This window comes from Nycticebus coucang, chromosome 4 (genome assembly GCF_027406575.1).
Source record: "Nycticebus coucang isolate mNycCou1 chromosome 4, mNycCou1.pri, whole genome shotgun sequence".
NCBI lineage: Eukaryota > Metazoa > Chordata > Mammalia > Primates > Lorisidae > Nycticebus > Nycticebus coucang.
In genome coordinates, this window is record NC_069783.1 from 138,211,940 (window position 1) to 138,230,571 (window position 18,632).

At 43.3% G+C, this 18,632-nt stretch overlaps 1 protein-coding gene across 5 annotated transcripts in view; it reads right to left on the reverse strand.

Moving 5' to 3' along the window:
- DEPDC5 (DEP domain containing 5, GATOR1 subcomplex subunit) overlaps positions 1-18,632 on the reverse strand; it is a 175,195-nt gene that overhangs the window by 51,738 nt on the left and 104,825 nt on the right. For 3 of the 5 annotated variants that reach the window (XM_053589968.1, XM_053589967.1, XM_053589966.1), the window contains 2 exons: positions 6,252-6,360; positions 2,622-2,687 (listed from right to left, as the gene is read on the reverse strand). In XM_053589968.1, the coding sequence (XP_053445943.1) occupies positions 2,622-2,687; positions 6,252-6,360 (175 nt within the window). The remainder of the gene's footprint in view (positions 1-2,621; positions 2,688-6,251; positions 6,361-18,632) is intronic. The other 2 variants (XM_053589971.1, XM_053589970.1) reach the window with 1 other exon arrangement.

Sequence of the window (18,632 nt, forward strand, 5' to 3'; positions counted from 1 at the left end):
AGTCCCATGAAGGGGCAGGCAGCCTGACACAAGGACCTACATGCTGACAGTCTTTTAACACACAGCCTCTTTATCTAAACTTTAGATTCTAAAGGGCTCACTAGACAACTCTTTATACTTTCTGGTCCTGGATTAGGATGGAGAGAAGAGTAAGCAGAAATAAGGGGCAGGAACTAATAAACAGATAATGCATCAAATTAACGCTATCATCTGGCAGTTTGGTAAAACTAATCCTAGTCATAGCTAGCATTTACAGTGTGCCCACCACATACCAAGCACCCCACTAGTCATTTACATACATTATTCCAGCCACACACATGATTAGACATGTATTACTTAATTTCCAAATATAAGCAAGGTTTCTGCTTACAGTTTGTCACTATTGGCATGCAACTTAATTGCACTGTGGTCAGAAATATGCTCTATTTCATGCCCTTGAAAAATGTGTTATTTCTTTTTTTTTTTTGAGACAGAGTTTCCCTCCATTGCCTTTGGTAGAGTGCTGTGGTATCATAGCTTACAGCAACCTCAAAATCCTAGGCTCAAGTGATCCTCTTGCCTCTGCTGCCTGAGTACTTGGGACTATAGGCCTACCACAATGCCTGGCTAGTGTTATTGTAAAGATGGAGTTTCACTCTTGCTCAGGGTGATCTCGAACTCCTAAGCCTAAGCAATCCACCTGCCTCAGCCTCCCAGAGTGCTAGGATGACAGGTGTGAGCCACAGAGCCCAGACTTGTGTATTATTACTGATTCTTAAAACAACCCAATGAAGAAATTATTTTTATTTCCTTTCACAAATGTGGAAACTGAAGTTTAGAAGGTTAATGGATGTGCCTAAAATAGCTCCCTAGTGTGGGGCTGGAGCCAAGATTTGAAAGCAGCCACCTGACTCCACTAGCCCCTTTCCATTCTATGTTGCGTGTTAGTTTTATTCGTTTTTTTTCCTGGTTTTGTCATTTTCACTTCTTTCCATGTTGCATGCTGGAAAACAAAGCAAATTTTACGTTATGCGTTTTTACTGTAATTAATAAAAGAAAAAGTGCAATTTAATTTTTTGTATGTATAAAGAATTTTCGTATCATCCCTGATATGAGTTGAGATAAAAATTTATTTTTCCAGCCTGAGCAAGAGCAAGACCTCATCTACCCTGAGATCAGAGATGATTAGGACTCAGAGTTTCTGACAGGGAATTTGCCCAGGGCTACACAGCTCCACGGGAAGAGGCAGGTGTAGACCTCTGGAGACCTATACAGACAGGTGCGGCAACCTTTGGCCTCCTAAGAAAGGGAAAGCTCCAATGTTAACTAACTCCTTATCCTCTTAGCACAGTGGGCAGGAGAGTACAGGCTCAGCCACTCAACTACCTATATGCCCCCTGACCAGCTAACATCTTTAAGTCTTAGTTTCCTCATCTGAAAAATGAGGTGATAATACCTGCACCTCCCAGGTTGTTGGGAAGATTATGCATGCACAGTAGCTGGCAGAGTGGGTACTCTATAAATACTGGTTTTCTGACTTCCATTAATAAAAGGACTCTGCAGCATATGCCCTCAAACCTCCCATGTCCCATGATCCTTGGCCTGCCCCACTCTGCAGAAACCCTCTCAACTCTTTCCATTTTTTTGTAACTAAGTCAATTTCATATCCTCAGGGCCCTCCTCCATAAAGGGCAGTGAGCCCACTTTCTCTTCAGCATGGCCTTGTCAAAACAGTAATTATAATGCTAATTACAGAGTGGGCTGGGAGTCAAGGTACTGAATTTAGATCCCAGCTCTACCCCATGCTGTATAAAGCACAACTTCTTTATCCCTCAATTTCTTCATTTGTAAAAATCGGGATAAAACTTTTACTTAACTCATAGGTTCTTCTGTGAGGATGAAATAATACCTGTGCTTGGCACAGAGTAAGAGAAGAATTTCAAGGCTTGGAAGGCCCTTGGAGATCTGGTCCAAGGGAGGGAGGACAGGTAAAAGGACTCTAGACCAACAGATCCTTCTTTATGCACAGACTATCCTTATTTGACAAATAAGTTAAGTGAAACCCAGAGGTAGGCGAGCTAAACAATTAGTCTCTGATATGGTACATGCCTATTAACAAATGTTTGTGCTGCTTTTCACCACTTCCTGCCACACTGTTATAAATGTATCTGGTTGTACTAGGAGGAAAAAAATAAGTGCTTCATTCTTGAGTAAGCCTATTTCATGTTGCTTATAAAGCCTTCTGAAAGGAAAGTGCTGCAGTGGCAGTGACGAGACACACTTGAGTCAGTACTGGTGCACTGTTTGATCTCTCACATTAATCCCTTCTTTCTCTTCACTGCCACAAACACCATGGAAGGGAATGTAAACTTCTGGGGCCAGATTCAATTTCAACTGCCCCTCAACTTGGTTTCAGCCCAGAGCCACCCAGAAATCCAGCTTGCGGGGCGGCGCCTGTGGCTCAAAGGGGTAGGGTGCTGGCCCCATATGCCAGAGGTGGCAGGTTTAAACCCAGCCCTGGCCAAAAAAACTGCAAAATAAATAAATAAATAATAATTAAAAAAAAGAAAAAAGAAAAAAGAAATCCAGCTTGCAGCTTCTGCTGGACAAACAGGCATGCAGAGCCGTGGAGTTGGACTAACCTGAGGGTAGAAGGTGGACGATGCTGTGCGTGGGCTGCGGACAAACTCCATAAAGAAGGCCCCGTCCTGAAGTCAGAGGAGGAGGAGGAAGCAGCAGCAGCAGGTGCAAGGAAGCGAAGAAACGGAATGTGTGCCAGCAGTTAACCATCAGGGGGAGGAGAGGAGTATGAAAAATAAAAAAATAAACATAAAGACAAGGGTGGAAGTAGAGAAACAAGGACACATGAGGGGAACAGAGAAAATAAAAATAAAAGAAAGACAGAGAGCCACCCAGAAGGACAATATCCAAATGCAAAGCATTAGCAGAAACGCACACCTTCCAGGGCAGAATATCCCATCTATGTGGGTGAAAGCACCTGGGTTAGAAGGTGTGTCCAAGCGCCCTCGGGTCTCATCAGAGCATGGCTTGGATGTTCTCACCCTCCCACATAGCTCTGAAATTCCTTCAGACCTATGCCAAGGAAGAGGAAAAGGCTGCAGAGCTGCTGGCTGGGGCTTGCAGGGTAAAGGCTTCAGTGGCGACATCCTGGCCTCCCGCCTGGCTGGGTGATTAGCAGCCCTCTCGGAAGAGATACACTGAGGCATGAGGTTTTTCTGCCTGTTACTAAAATATGACAGCCAGATAGGAGAAGAGGATTCAACGCAGGATAAGTTCTTACTTAATTTTCTAAGCAAATAGGGGAGACAGAAGCAGCCATACCTTCTCCTCCACTGGTTGTATAACAAACTTGTGAAGAAGCTAAGACACACATGTCAGATACGCAAGGACTCAGTGTGAGGCTTCCTACGGCTGCCTCCCCTCCCCAGCCTACTCTCGTGGGCTTCCGGTGGCCATATATTTGAAACAAAAATGACACAGAGAACTTTTCCAAAGACCACTCCTTCCATCTTTCTTAAGTAGTACCCTCCATCCCTTCAGAATCTCTTTACTTTTTATGCTTGATTAGCACAGAAATTCAGAAGTGGCACTTGATAAATTTCAAGGTGCCTGCTTTCCTACAACTTTCCTTAATTTGGAAAGTAGAATAACTGAAATATTTGGGTGTTCATTTTCTTTTTCTTTCTTTTTTTTTTTGGCTGGGGCTATGTTTGAACCCACCACCTCTGGCATATGGGGCTGGCGCCCTACTCCTTTGAGCCACAGGTGCCGCCCTTGGGTATTCGTTTTATCAATACTACCGCCACTTCTCATGAGTGACTGCAAACAGTAGGAACCCACGGGTGTGGAGGTACAGATGTAGGTAGCTGCTATGCACCCTAACACAAGATGCCACCTGGAGACGCCTGGGACATTTCTGAGCAAGTCAGCAGGGTTCAGCCATCTCATGCGTATAGCATCTTTATCTCCCCTTAGCTACTTAGGAGTCTACATCCAGCACTACTGATAACTTGTACACGTGGACATCAGTGTTCAGCTGGATGATCAGGACAGTGTTCTAAACAGCAATCTAATAATTGGTCTTTGGTACATTTTAACCTTAATATTTATAGTTCTGTTAATATAATTTCTCTGCTTTTCAGTATTGACCTTGGTACTGTTTCTAATCCTCAAGGACAACAATGAGTAGAGGTAATAGCTGGTGGACAGCACTCAGGGTACTTAGCTATCTCATTGTTCCATTCGTGTCCCTTATAGAAGCAGAGAAACTGATGATGCTGAGATTTATGGACACATGAGGTAGGACAGCTAAAAGGACTCTAGACCAACAGATCCTTCTTGATGCACAGACTATTCTTGGACCCTAAAGCAACTCCAAAGAGCAGGGGTCGGCAAACTACAGTTTGCAGGCCAAATCTGGCCAGCCATTTGGCTGTTTAATACAGTAGAACCTGTTAGCTGACTTTCCAAGGGACTGTAATAAACTGGTCAACAGACAGAGGCGGTCAACATGAGGAACTAGGCCTACTGTACTAATACGTACATGTGGTGCATGTCCATTCTATGAAAATTAGGTCAACTTAAACAGGTGGTCAATGCAGGGAGGGCATCAACGATGGAGGTTCTACTGTAGTCTGTAAGTTAAGAATCATTTTTATAGTTTTAAATATTATGGAAATATTGTACTTAAAGAATAGCCTTATTTTGCCTCTTGGCCCACAAAGCCTAAAGTATGTATTTAGGTTTGCTGACCTCTGCTCTATAAAATCTACAAGCTGCCTGCAACCTCAGTTAATACTTTTTTTCAGATTTTAATTCCTACACCCTAGTAGTCTAATTCTAGTAATTTATGCAAAAAAATCAGATATGTGGTCAAATAATCATTATAAGGATGCTCATTGCAACATTATAATTGTGATACACCCAGAATTATAAAAATTTGTATACTATCAAAAATTACTTAAAAATCAGAAATGATCTCTATTTTTAATAGGATGAAGGTATATCCATATGATGGAATGCTATAATTATATAAATATGATATAGCTATTGTCTACAGTAACGCTTTTAAAAAATATTTACTGATGAGAAATTCTCATGATATGTAAGTAAAATAAATACATGGATGAATCTACAATTTGACTACAATTTTAAAAAATAACATATATCCATTGAATCTCTTTCATCTAATGGTAGAAAACAGATTTTTTAAAAAAAAGTACATGAACGGCGCCCTTAGCTCAGTGGGTAGGGCACTGGCCACATACACCGAGGCTGGCAGGTTCGAACCCAGCCCGGGCCAGCTAAACAACAATGATAACTGCAACAAAAAATACAGCCGGGTGTTGTGGTGGGCACCTGTGGTCCGAGCTACTTGGGAGGCTGAGGCAAAAGAATTGCTTGAGCCCAAGAGTTTGAGTTGCTGTGAGCTATCACGCCATAGCACTCTACCTAGGGTGACAGCTTGAGATTCTGTCTCAAAAAAAAAAAAGAAAGAAAACGTACAGTCAACTCACTTCACCACAACAGAATGATCTCAAAGTCTGAATTTCCCAAAGGAAGATGACAAAGCCAAGTCTACTGGTCTTAAAAAATAGAAAATGTTTGACCTCTGGTGTTTTTGGCCTCTCTACTGTACTTCCAATTCCTGATAGAGGTCTAAAGTTTCAGGATTTTTGTCTTTTCCCTCCCAGGATGTTCCCAGTAGACTGTATTTCTCAGCAGAGAACTGATGGGAATTTCATTATCAAAGAAGAGCTATTTCATTATCAAAGAAGAGCAGCTATTGCGGAAGCTGCTTCACTAGCTTCCTGCTACCCACTGCCAAGGCTGAAGATGAGGTTGAAGGAAAACAAGACAACATTTTCAAAGTTCAAGCCAGATCTTGGGCATTGACCAATATAGTTTAGTTTGACTTTTTATTTTTTTTTGCAGTTTTTGGCTGGTGCTGGGTTTGAACCCACCACCTCCGGCATATGGGGCCAGTGCCCTACTCTGTTGAGCCACAGGCGCTGCCCTGTTAGACTATTTCTTTAATCTGCATTTAGCTATAAATTAGCTTCCTTAATATTGTGAACAAGAAAGCTCCTGGATGCAAATAGTAATAGTAACAGACCCATAAAAGGGGTTGAGGTAGAAGTCATCCCAAGCCCCAGCATGTTCAGTCCTGGATTGGATAAGGCTAACCGTTTTACCCTCCACACTGGGTCTCTGAGATCACAGCAGCTCCCTGCTGGGGCAGCCTCCTTTACCTTCCGTGGGCTGTCCACGTGGGTCGGAGTCATGGTAACACTGCTGCTCTCTGTTGGCTGAGTGGAGCTCTTCCCACCATGCACAGCTGACTGCTGTTCTCCCAGGCACCTGGAAGGAGAAAAATACGGGACTGTAGCTTGCACAGAGTTCTGTGTGCAAGAGCCAAGATGAAGACAGCTCTGTTGTTATCATTTTTTTTTTTTTTATTGTTGGGGATTCATTGATGTTGTTATCATTTTTGAAACAAATGTTTCTGCCTAGTTTCTACTCCGGGCTCCGCATCTTTCATTTATTGTGCTGGACAACCACTGCTCTTCCATGGTAAATCAGAAAACAGCCCAATTTAAAAAACATTCTGGCAGCACCTGGTGCTTATATATTAATTTAAAAAGGCAATTGACATGGTTTGAGTGACTCTGTCCACGAAAACCAATTTTTTTTTTTTTGTTCTTTGGGAAGACTTTCCCTCGATTTTTATTAAATATACCAGCAAAAGCACATTCTGAAAATTAGGGCTACATTTATGTGTGACATAAACTAAACAGGGAGAACTGTGTTAACTCTCTATATATTTTGAAGGGATTTATGTGATAATCTTTTAAATGTACATGTTACAAAAAAAAATAAGCAGACATTATCTCACAACATGAGACAAATAGGGTTTTCTTACATCTCATCCCATCTCCCTTCTGAGGTACACAAATGCACTTTCACATTTATTTTCCTGACTTTTTTTTTTTTTTTTTGTAGAGACAGAGTCTCACTTTATGGCCCTCTGTAGAGTGCCGTGGCCTCACACAGCTCACAGCAACCTCCAACTCCTGGGCTTAAGCGATTCTCCTGCCTCAGCCTCCCGAGCAGCTGGGACTACAGGCGCCCGCCACAACGCCCGGCTATTTTTTGGTTGCAGTTTGGCCGGGGCTGGGTTTGAACCCGCCACCCTCGGTATATGGGGCCGGTGCCTTACGGACTGAGCCACAGGCGCCGCCCTATTTTCCTGACTTTTTTCTGTACCATGAACTCATTTAATTTAGCTTATATCGCATTGTTTTATCATTGTATTCTTGTTTGCCAAGTTTCAGAAGGCTCACAGTATAGTCTTAAATGCTTCGTTATTACTGTAATATTTATTTCTTAAGAGGGACAATGTGAGGTGCCGCCCAGGTCCCTCCACTGTCCAGGAGGAAAGTGTTGTCCAGAAGGTTCAGCTGTCAGCCACTTTGGGGAGAGGCCTAGCTACAGAGAAGCTTCATCTCACACCTCTCCCTTGGGCTGCCATAGCCAGTGAATGATCAATGGGTGTGTGCAGGGGTGGGGTGGGCTGGTAAAGGTCTGGCCTCCTTGCCCAACTGGGCTCATCTCTGAAGGCTGTTGTAGATCCCGAGCTTCTGTCGGGTAGCGGGTCACTGTCACTGGTCCTGGGTTGCAGCCCAGCTTCTCCCTGTGCTCACTCTGCTTGGTCCCCTCCCTCCCACTGGTACTGAGCCCAAAGACCCAAAGACGCTCCTTGATAAACATCCTGCTTGCTAAACGCCACTTCAGTCAGCTTCCCTGAGAACCCAACCTGCAACATTTCTCTCATCTTAAATCCTGACATTTTTGTTACCAATTTTGAAGTAATCACATACTGGGGATTAAAAAATCTGTTTCCATAGTAACCTGCTGCACTCTCCCCTTTTGAAATTTTTCATTATGAAAAAATTCAAATATATTCAAAAGTAAAGAGGATAATATAACGAACCCTTACATGCCTAGCCATCTACATCGTGTACTCAAGAGTCAATCTTGTATCATGTGTATCCCTAACTACCCACGTCAACTATTTTGGAGCAGAACTCGCACAATATTATTTCATCCACAAACATATCAGTACCTCTAAAAGAAAATAACTTATAAAATTTTTTAAAACTTTTCTAGTATCAGTTTTGGTGGAGGGAGGGTAATGGGTGGGGCCACATCTATGGTGCATCCTAGAATGGGTACAGACGATTGCACTAATGTATACAGTTATGATTTAACAATAAAAAAAAATAAGGAAAAAAAACTTTTCTAGTATCAAATGACATTTTTCCAATTGTCTCAAAAAATGTTTTTTTTACAGTTTGTTGGAAATAAGACTCAATCAAGGCCCCTACACTGCAATTAGTTGTCTCTCAAGATTCTTTTAAGTTATAAGCTCCTTTTCATCACTTCTTGTCCTTGAAATTTACTTGTTAAAGAAAGCAGCTCATTTGTCCTGTAAATTTACACAGTCTGGAGGTTCTGATTACATCCCTCTATGGTTTAACATGTTCCTCTGCACTCTGCACTTCCTGAGAACTAGAAGTTATATCAAGAGACCTGAGCATATTTGTGTTCAATTTTGGGCCAGAGTTCTTCCTACGTGGTGCTGTGTGCGCCTGACTGCAGGCCTCTTTCTGGTGATGCCAGCTGCTGCTGACAGTCTCTGCTAGATTCATTCATTCATCAGAGACTACACGGAGTGGTAGTCTGTCATTCCTTCTCCATTTATTAAATGGGATGTTTTCAAAAGAGAAACTTCCCCCACATCGGGGGGGGGGAGAGAAACTTCCCCCACTTGGATGAGGTATAATTCATAGAGGAAAGCAGCATAGATGCTCGATTCTTTCCCAGTGCACACACTGTGTCTCTTTCTATCACATCACAGCGTGTCTTCCTCTGAGCCTAATTCACAAATGCACACAGTATCATTCTCTCCTTTTTTTTTTTTTGTAGAGACAGGATCTCACTTTATGGCCCTCGGTAGAGTGCCGTGGCCTCACACAGCTCACAGCAACCTCCAACTCCTGGGCTTAAGCGATTCTCTTGCCTCAGCTTCCCGAGTAGCTGGGACTACAGGCACCTGCCACAACACCCAGCTATTTTTTGTTGCAGTTTGGCCAGGGCTGGGTTTGAACCCACCACCCTCGGTATACGGGGCCGGCGCCTTACCGACTGAGCCACAGGCGCCGCCCCACAGTATCATTCTCTTGCACTTCCTGAAGGCTGTGATGGCAGGAAGGCTCAGACACTCCTAGAACCTCCTCAGATGTGTCACCTGAAAAGCTTGACAATCTACATGCACTGAGTTACCATCTGTGTAGGGACTCATGGATGAAGAATTAGGGATTCAGAGGTTAGGAAGACCCTGTCCTTGTTCTTGGAGGCTCCTTGTCTAATGCCTTGGGAAGAGGAGACTGCCACAAAACAACCACTTACAATGCAGATGTGAGAACGTACATGAGGGTACACTGCCTTCTTCCAGGAGAGGGTTACCAGCCAGGCCTCCACAGAGCTTAATGACATACACAAACTAGGCAGGCCTCGCAAAGTAGGCAGAAGGAAGACATAGCCTACCCAGAGGCAGGAAGAATAAAAACATGTAAATGTCCTTCACAAATCTCTGCAGGTGGACAGGGTGCTGTGTCATGCTGTTGGCAAGTTTCCATCACAGAAATCTGACCCACAAGCGCACACCAGAGACACCCTGGACAGCACATGAATATCCATCTGCATGGGAGATGTCTGTGTCTCTCTCTGCCCCACGCAGTTGTTATGGGATCATCTTCATCTGATAGAAGCAGAGCAGCTCCCTGGCCAGCACCAGCTGCCTAGACTGGTCCCACCACTGTTTTTATCAGCACATAGCTGAGACTCCAGAGGCTTCTGTCTTCCATAGGAGCCTGACTAAATGCATATACAGATAAAGGTTGGAAGGGAAATAAACACAGTTATGGTAAAAAGGGAGGCCAATAGGTGAAATGTTAAAACCCTTTCATATTGCTATGACATTGTTTTCATAGTAAGTAAAATCGAATCTGCTTCATGCAGCAAAAGGAAAAGAAAAAAAAAAACACAAATAAAAAACTGTACAGGCCAGGTACAGAGGGAGGCCAAGGTGGAAGGATCGCTTGAGCTCAGGAGTTCTAGATCAGCCTAAACAAGAGCGAGACTCCATTTCTACTAAAATTAGAAAAACTAGCCAGGCATTGTGGCAAGTGCCTGTAGTTCCAGCTACTCAGAGGCCGAGGCAGGAGGATCGAGTTTGAGGTTGCTGTGAGTTAGGCTGACACAACAGCACTCTGGCCTGGGCAACAGAGTGAGACTCCATCTCAAAAAAACAAAAACAATAATAACAAAATCTACACAGTGGAAGCAAATATTACATAAAGGTCTGTCTCCCTCACTCTACATTTAGGCTTTAGAAAACACAGCATGTCGGCTCAGCTCCTGTGGCTCATGCCTGTAATCCTAGCACTTTGGGAGGCCAGAGCAGGTAAATCACCTGAACTCATAAGTTTCAGACCAGCCTGAGCAAGAGCGAGACCCTGTCTCTAAAAATAGCTGGGTGCTGTGGCGGGCACCTGTAATCCCCAGCTACTTGGGAGGCTGAGGCAAGAGGATCGCGTGAGTTCTGAGCCCAAGAGTTTGAAGTTGCTGTCAGCTATGATGCCATAGCACTTTACCAAGGGCGACAAAGTAAGACTCTTTCTCAAAAATAAATAAATAAATAAAAAAGAAAGAAAAGAAAAAGAAAACACAGCATGTCTCCCAAGAACAGTCATCTGAAGCAAAGAATGAGTCCTGGATCTCTCCGTCCTACTCCTGCCATGGGGTTAGATGAGTCGCACCCTTGATACCAGGGGGAATACTGCCACAAGATATCCTCATTTTTCAAGTCTGAGCAGAAAGAGGCTCCTTGGTGAGTACTAAACAATGACTCACAGACAAATTAAAATAAGATCCCTTCACCCCCAGCTTCACACCCCTCCCAGCAACATATGTTCCTTGTTCTCTTTTTCCAGTGGGAAAGGTCTATGATTAGTTACAGGGAAAACCTGTCACACAGAGTTTTGAGGTCCTTCCTTGGTTTGATAAAGATAAATTCAAAGGAAGACCCAGTGTTCCCAATGGTGAGACCAAACTACCCCAACTTTCCTTCTCCTATTTGTCCCCCAACCCTGCATTGTTCATTCCTTCCTTTCCATTTCACCATCAGCCTGTATTCCGCATTGGCTGCCTCTTGCTTGGACAAGTGGGAGCCTCCCAACAGGACTCTGCCTCCTGACGCTGCCCACCAAGGCTTCCCACATAGGAGGCTTATCTCTAAAAAACCTACTTCTACAAAAGACACTGATTGGAATTTCATGATTAAGGAATTGTCATAATTCTTTTTTTTTTTTTTTATAGAGACAGAGTCTCACTTTATCGCCCTCAGTAGAGTACCGTAGCATCACAGCTCACAGCAACCTCCAACTCCTGGGCTTAGGTGATTCTCTTCCCTCAGCCTCCTGAGTATCTGGGACTACAGGTACCTGCCACAATGTCCGGCTATTATTTTGTTGTTGTTGTAGCAATTTGTCTGGGGCCAGGTTTAAACCCGCCACCCTCGGTATATGGCGCCAGTGCCCTACCCCACTGAGCCACAGGCACCGCCCAGGAATTGTCATAATTCTTAAGGTAAATTACAATATCACAGGGTGTTTTAAAGAGTACTTATCTTTCAGAGATACAGTATGAAATATTACGGATGAAGGGAAATGATATCTAGAATTTTATTTAAAAAAATAAAAGGGGCCAGGCATGGTGGCTCACGCCTGCAATCCTAGCACTCTGGGAGGCCAAGGCAGAGCTCAGGAGTTTGGGACCAGCCTGAGCAAGATCAAGACCTTATCTCCACTAAAAATAGAAAAACTAGCTGGGCATTGTGGCTGGTGCCTGTAGTCCCAGTTACTTGGGAGGCTGAGGCAAGAGGATCACTTGAGCCCAAGAGTTTGAGGTTGCTGTAAGCTATGACACCATAGCACTCTACCCAAGGTGACAGAATGAGACCCTATCTCAACAAAAAAAGAAAAAGGAAAAAGGAAAGGTGTACTCAAGTGGGCTAGAACTGAAGCAAGATCAGCCATGAGTTGATAATCACTGAAGCTGGGTGATGGGTAAAGAGAGGTTTATTATACTGATCTGTATACATTTTATCTGTTTGAAATTTTCCAATAAAATAAAATAAATTTCCTAGGAATTCTTTGAAAAAGAGAATGTGTAAGGACAGCCTGGCATCTGACTTCCCACACCGTCTTTCCAACTGCATCTCCCACCATACTTCCTACTCACTCAACATTACTTCCTGAAAGCCCAATGTGTTCAGGCTCCTGCAGGTGTGACACAGACCCTCACGCCACACAAACAAGGTCTCATCTTCCCTAACATACTCTCACAAACCTGTATGGGGAGGCCTTCAGCATCCTGTCCTCCATCGTTCAATAAAAATCCATCATGCACGTACTAAGTGCCAGGGACAACACGCAGCCTTTGCCCTCAGAGCACACAATCAAGTCAGGTAGAAGCAAACTGATGACCTCAGCCCTCAGTAGAATATTGGTAGGTTCCCTGATGGACACAGCCCCTGAAATGCTGGCAAGCACAGAAGGAAACTTGCCCTAGCTGGGAGGACAAGAGGGGCAGAGAAGGATGCCCCCAAGGCAGGTCCCACCTGGGCATAGCAATGTTTTCTCTTTTCCCCAAGTCCCACCTCTCCCCTGTATACATGCTTTACTTCCTGCAAAGTCAACTTAAATCCCCCCTCCAAGGACACTTCCTCCACCTTTCCAAGCAAGTGTGGTCCCACTGGTGGCCTGTCAAATATAGCACTTACTGTTCAGAAAGGAGGGCCACATGCCCAAATGTCCAGGGCAGCTGACTAGACAGCATGACTGAGGACCAGAGGATGAAACAGAGCCCTACACCCCTTCTGAAAGGCCAGCCCACTGTGGCTGGGTGCAACTGTGGACCCAGTGTTAAAAGAGCCTCTGCTGTTTCAAGCAAAGCTGGATTTTATATATTATCTATGATATAATTTTGCATTACAGTAGTCCCCTCTTTTCTATAGGGGATATGTTCTAAGACCCCCAGCAGATCCCTAAAATCACAAAGAATATGAGGACATGTCTATAATAAAGATTAATTTTTAAATTAAGTGCAATAAAAGATTAACAACTAATAATAAAATAGAACAATTAAAACCATATTCTGTAATAAAAGTTATGTGAATATTAGCTGGTTGCAGTGGCTCATACCTGTAATCCTAGCTCTTGGATGCCAAGGCAGATGGATTGCCTGAACTCACAGGTTCTAGACCAACCTGCAAGAGTGAGAACCCATCTCTAAAAACAGTTGGGGCTGTGGGGAGCACCTGTAGCCCTAACTACTTGGGAGGCTGAGGCAAGAGAACTGCTTGAGCCCAACGAGTTTGAGGTTGCTGTGAGCTATGATACCATGGCACTCTCCCAAGGGTGGCAAAGTAAGACTCAGTCTTGGGGAAAAAAAAAAAAAAAAAAAAAAGATCATGCAAAAATCTAGGTTTCTATATGAAATCTTCCTATTAAAAAAATCTAGCCCAGACCCTTGAGGCGGCCGTGCTCACATATCATTCCTTGGATCCTCCTACTAAACACCTTCTCTGCAGAGATGACTACACTGCCTCACTCCTTTTCTAAGTCTGTCCTTGGAGTACACACCAACCAGGTTTAGCATGTAATAACTCAAGGATATGATAATACAGTGGCGTGGTTTAACAACTGTCTGTGTGCTTCCCATGATATGTTCTCTAAATTAGAGCAAGATGGCGGCTGAGTAACAGCTTCCCTGCATCTGGGCTCCATGAGTCTGCGAAGATAAGACTCCAGGCATCTCTGGCTGGTGGGATCTGCCTATAATCATCCCTTTGAGGATACAGGGAGTCAGTGAGAGACTTCTGGACCCCAAGAGGAGGACAAAAACAGTGGAAAACTGGCAAGCAGTCACATGTGTTCGATCGGTCTAATCCCACCGGCAGCTGTAAGTACAGTAGCAGCAAGACTGCAAACCAGAAAGGCCTTACCTGTGAACTGTTTTGGTGTTTTTGGACTTGGCACTCAGCTGAACTGGCACTGGCCTTGGGGAGAGCTTGAGCAGGAGTGCGGAGAATTTTGGGCTTTGTCTAGGGCCCAAGACTGAGCCGCTGAGCCAGACGGAGCTAATAGTGTTTGGCTGTGGGCCGCAGGGAGCTACTGTGAGAGAACTGCTCCAGCAAGCTCTGTCCTCAGGGTCGCAGAGCAAGGATCGGGCGGGAGCTAGTAACCTAGTGACTGAGCAGCCTAAAGACAGGGACTGAGCCGCCTTACAGCTTTAACCTTAACAGGGGCAGAGTGAGACCAGTTTTGGCACACTGGGTAAGTGGATAGCCACTTCAGCAGTGATCCCAGCGATAAGCACTTTCCTGGGAAAGCTTCTGCTTAGCAAGTTTAGAAGTTTAAAGTGCCTTTAGGAGGGCTGAAGAGAGACTTAGGGTGTCTACCCTGTGGGGTTTGAGAAATCAGCGAAGGCCTCCAGTCGTATCAGCATTGTGATTAAAATCTCATACCCCAGAAGACCACATGTTGCTCAGACAATATTCAACAAGATATATATACTGCTTTGTTTTTGATTGTTTTTTTCTTTGTTTTTTGTTTATTTTGATGTTGTTGTTTTGTTTTTTTTTTTTAATTTCAACCTTTTCCATAGAGATTTTTCTTTTCTTTTTTTTCTTTTCCTTCTCCATTTTTCTAGTTTAAATACAATGTCCCATTGCTGACTGTTTCAATAACTAGAACTTCATTTTTGCTAGTGTTTCTACCCCTATTTGTTTTTTCACCCAAATTTATGCCATAAAGTTTTCTGTTTGCTTTTTTTGGTTTGATTTATACCATTTTTATCTTTCCTCTCTACTTGGTGGAGGTGGGGTACTGTGTCTGATCAGGTTAGCAAAGAGCTGCTGACCTCAGGGAGCCATCCAACCGGGTACCCCCAGAGGTTGGGGTTTTTTTAAGATTGTGTTAAAGTACCCTACTGTACACCTATATTGCTCTGTCTCCCTCTTTCTGTGTCTCTCTTCTTTTTGTCAATATTCCCTTTACCCAACCCCTCTCCTTTCTCTATTTTCTTTTCATTCGTTCTTTTATCCCTTCTTGCTCTTCAACCTTCTCATCCTTCTGGTCCTGTACCAAAAGGACTCATTGAAACCTTAGTTCACAGGCACGGGAACTTAAAGAGCAAGAGAAAGTGAAAGGAAAATTAGGGCAAGGGAACAGATAAAAGAAATCACTCATGAGGAAGAATGAGCAGAAAACTCCAGGCAACATGATGAACCAGTCCAGAGCAACCCCTCCAAGGGATCATGAGGTAGCTACTGCAGAGGATTCCACCTATAAAGAAATGTTAGGAATGAAATTCCTTTTCTGGGAGAGCTTGAGGGAAATTTAGAAAGGGAATTTAGAATACACATGATGAAAACAATGAAGGAAACTGCTAATAAAGTGGAAAATAACCAAAAGGAAATCCAAAAACAGAATCAAATAAGAGATGAACGATATGAAGAATATAGAAAGGATATAGCAGAGCTGAAGGAACTGAAGCTGTCAATTAGGGAACTTAAAGATGCAATGGAAAGTATCAGCAACAGGTTAGACCATGAAGAAGAAAGAATTTCTTTCTTGAGAAAGAGGAACAAGGTAGAGGACAAAGTTCTTGATATAACTCAGATAGCAAAAGAAGCAGAAAAGAAGAGAGAGAAAGCAGAACGTTCACTGTCAGAATTATGGGACTTTATGAAGTGTTCCAACATACCAGTTATAGGAATCCCAGAAGGGGAAGAAGAATGCCCCAGAGGAATGGAAGCCATACTACAGAATATTATAAATGAAAATTTCCCAAATATCACCAAAGATTCTGATACACTGCTTTCAGAGGGATATCGGACCCCAGGTCGCCTCAACTCTAACTGAGCTTCTCCAAGACACATTGTGATGAACCTGTCCAAAGTCAAGACAAAAGAAAAGATTCTGCAAGCTGCCAGGAGTAAGCGCCAGTTGACCTACAGGGACAAATCCATCAGAGTGACCGCAGACTTCTCTAATGAAACTTTCCAAGCAAGAAGACAATGGTCATCTACCTTTAATCTACTTAAACAGAACAATTTCCAGCCCAGAATTCTGTACCCTGCTAAGCTATGCTTTAAAATTGACAGAGAAGGATGGCGCCTGTGGCTCAAAGGGGTAGGGCGCTGGCCCCAAATGCCAGAGGTGGTGGGTTCAAACCTAGCCCAGGCCAAAAACTGTAAAATTGACAGAGAAATCAAATTATTTACGGATATACAAACACTGAGGAAATTCACCACAACAAGACCAGCTCTACAGGAAATACTTCAACCTAACCTCCACACTGATGCAAAACATAAAATTAAGCAATGGACTCTCACAAAATAAGATGAATAGAATACTACCACACTTATCAATTATCTCAATAAATGTTAATGGCTTGAATTCCCCACTGAAGAGACATAGATTAATGGACTGGATTAAAAAACACAAGCCATCCATTTGCTGTCTGCAAGAAACACACCTGGCTTCAAAACACAAATTAAAACTCTGAGTCAAGGGTTGGAAGACAATTTTTTTTTTTTTTTTTTTTTTTTGTAGAGACAGAGTCTCACTGTACCGCCCTCGGGTAGAGTGCCGTGGCGTCACACGGCTCACAGCAACCTCTAACTCTTGGGCTTACGCGATTCTCCTGCCTCAGCCTCCCGAGCAGCTGGGACTACAGGCGCCCGCCACAACGCCCGGCTATTTTTTTGTTGCAGTTTGGCCGGGGCTGGGCCTGAACCCGCCACCCTCGGCATATGGGGCCGGCGCCCTACTCACTGAGCCACAGGCGCCGCCTGGAAGACAATTTTTCAGGCAAATGGAATTCAGAAGAAAAGAGGAGTTGCAGTCTTATTTTCAGATACATGTGGATTTAAAGCAACTAAAGTCAAAAAAGAGAAAAATGGTCACTTTATATTGGTCAAAGGAAAAATACAAGAAGATGTTTCAATTCTAAATATTTATGCACCCAATTTAAATGCTCCCCGATTCTTTTTTTTTTTTGGATATACTAGAATTTTATTTTTTATTTATTTATTTTTTATTAAATCATAGCTGTGTACATTAATGTGATCATGGGGCACCATACACTAGTTTCATAGACCGTTTGACACATTTTCATCACACTGGTTAACATAGCCTTCCTGCCATTTTCTTAGTTATCGTGCTAAGACATTTACATTCCACATTTACTAAGTTTCACATATACCCTTGTACGATGCACCGCAGGTGTAATCCCACCAATCCCCCTTCCTCTGCCCACCTCCCCCCTCCCTCCCCTCACTTTCCCCGTTCCCCCTATTCTTAGGTTGTATCTGGGTTATAGCTTTCATGTGAAAGCCATAAATTAGTTTCATAGTAGGGCTGAGTACATTGGATACTTTTTCTTCCATTCTTGAGATACTTTACTAAGAAGAATATGTTCCAGCTCCATCCACGTAAACATGAAAGAGGTAAAGTCTCCATCTTTCTTTAAGGCTGCATAATATTCCATGGTGTACATATATCACAATTTATTAATCCATTCGTGGATCGATGGGCACTTGGGCTTTCTCCATGACTTAGCAACTATGAATAGGGCTGCAATAAACATTCTGGTACAAATATCTTTGTTATGATGTGATATTCTGGGTATATGCCCAGTAGAGGAATTATAGGATTATGTATAAGCAAGAAAAGAACAAGTGATCCCATCGCAGGCTGGGCAAGGGATTTGAAGAGAAACTTCTCTAAAGAAGACAGGCACGCGGCCTACAGACATATGAAAAAATGCTCATCATCTTTAATCATCAGAGAAATGCAAATCAAAACTACTTTGAGATATCATCTAACTCCAGTAAGATAAGCCTATATCACAAAATCCCAAGACCAGAGATGTTGGCGTGGATGTAGAGAAAAGGGAACACTTCTAAACTGTTGGTGGGAATGCAAATTAATACATTCCTTTTGGAAAGATATATGGAGAACACTTAGAGATCTAAAAATAGATCTGCTGGGGTGGCACCTGTGGCTCAGTGAGTAGGGCGCCGGCCCCACATGCCAAGGGTGGCAGGTTCAAACCCAGCCCCGGCCAAACTGCAACAAAAAAATAGCCGGGTGTTGTGGTGGGCGCCTGTAGTCCCAGCTGCTTGGGAGGCTGAGGCAAGAGAATCGTGTAAACCCAAGAGTTAGAGGTTGCTGTGAGCCGTGTGACGCCACGGCACTCTACCTGAGGGCGGTACAGTGAGACTCTGTCTCTACAAAAAAAAATAGATCTGCTACTCCCAGATTCTTGAAACAGACCTTACTCAGTCTGAGCAATATGATATCTGATAATACCATAATAACAGAGGACTTTAACACTCCTCTTACAGAGCTGGACAGATCCTCTAAACAGAAATTAAAGAAAGATATAAGAGATTTAAATAAGACCATAGAACAACTGTGCTTGATAGACACACATAG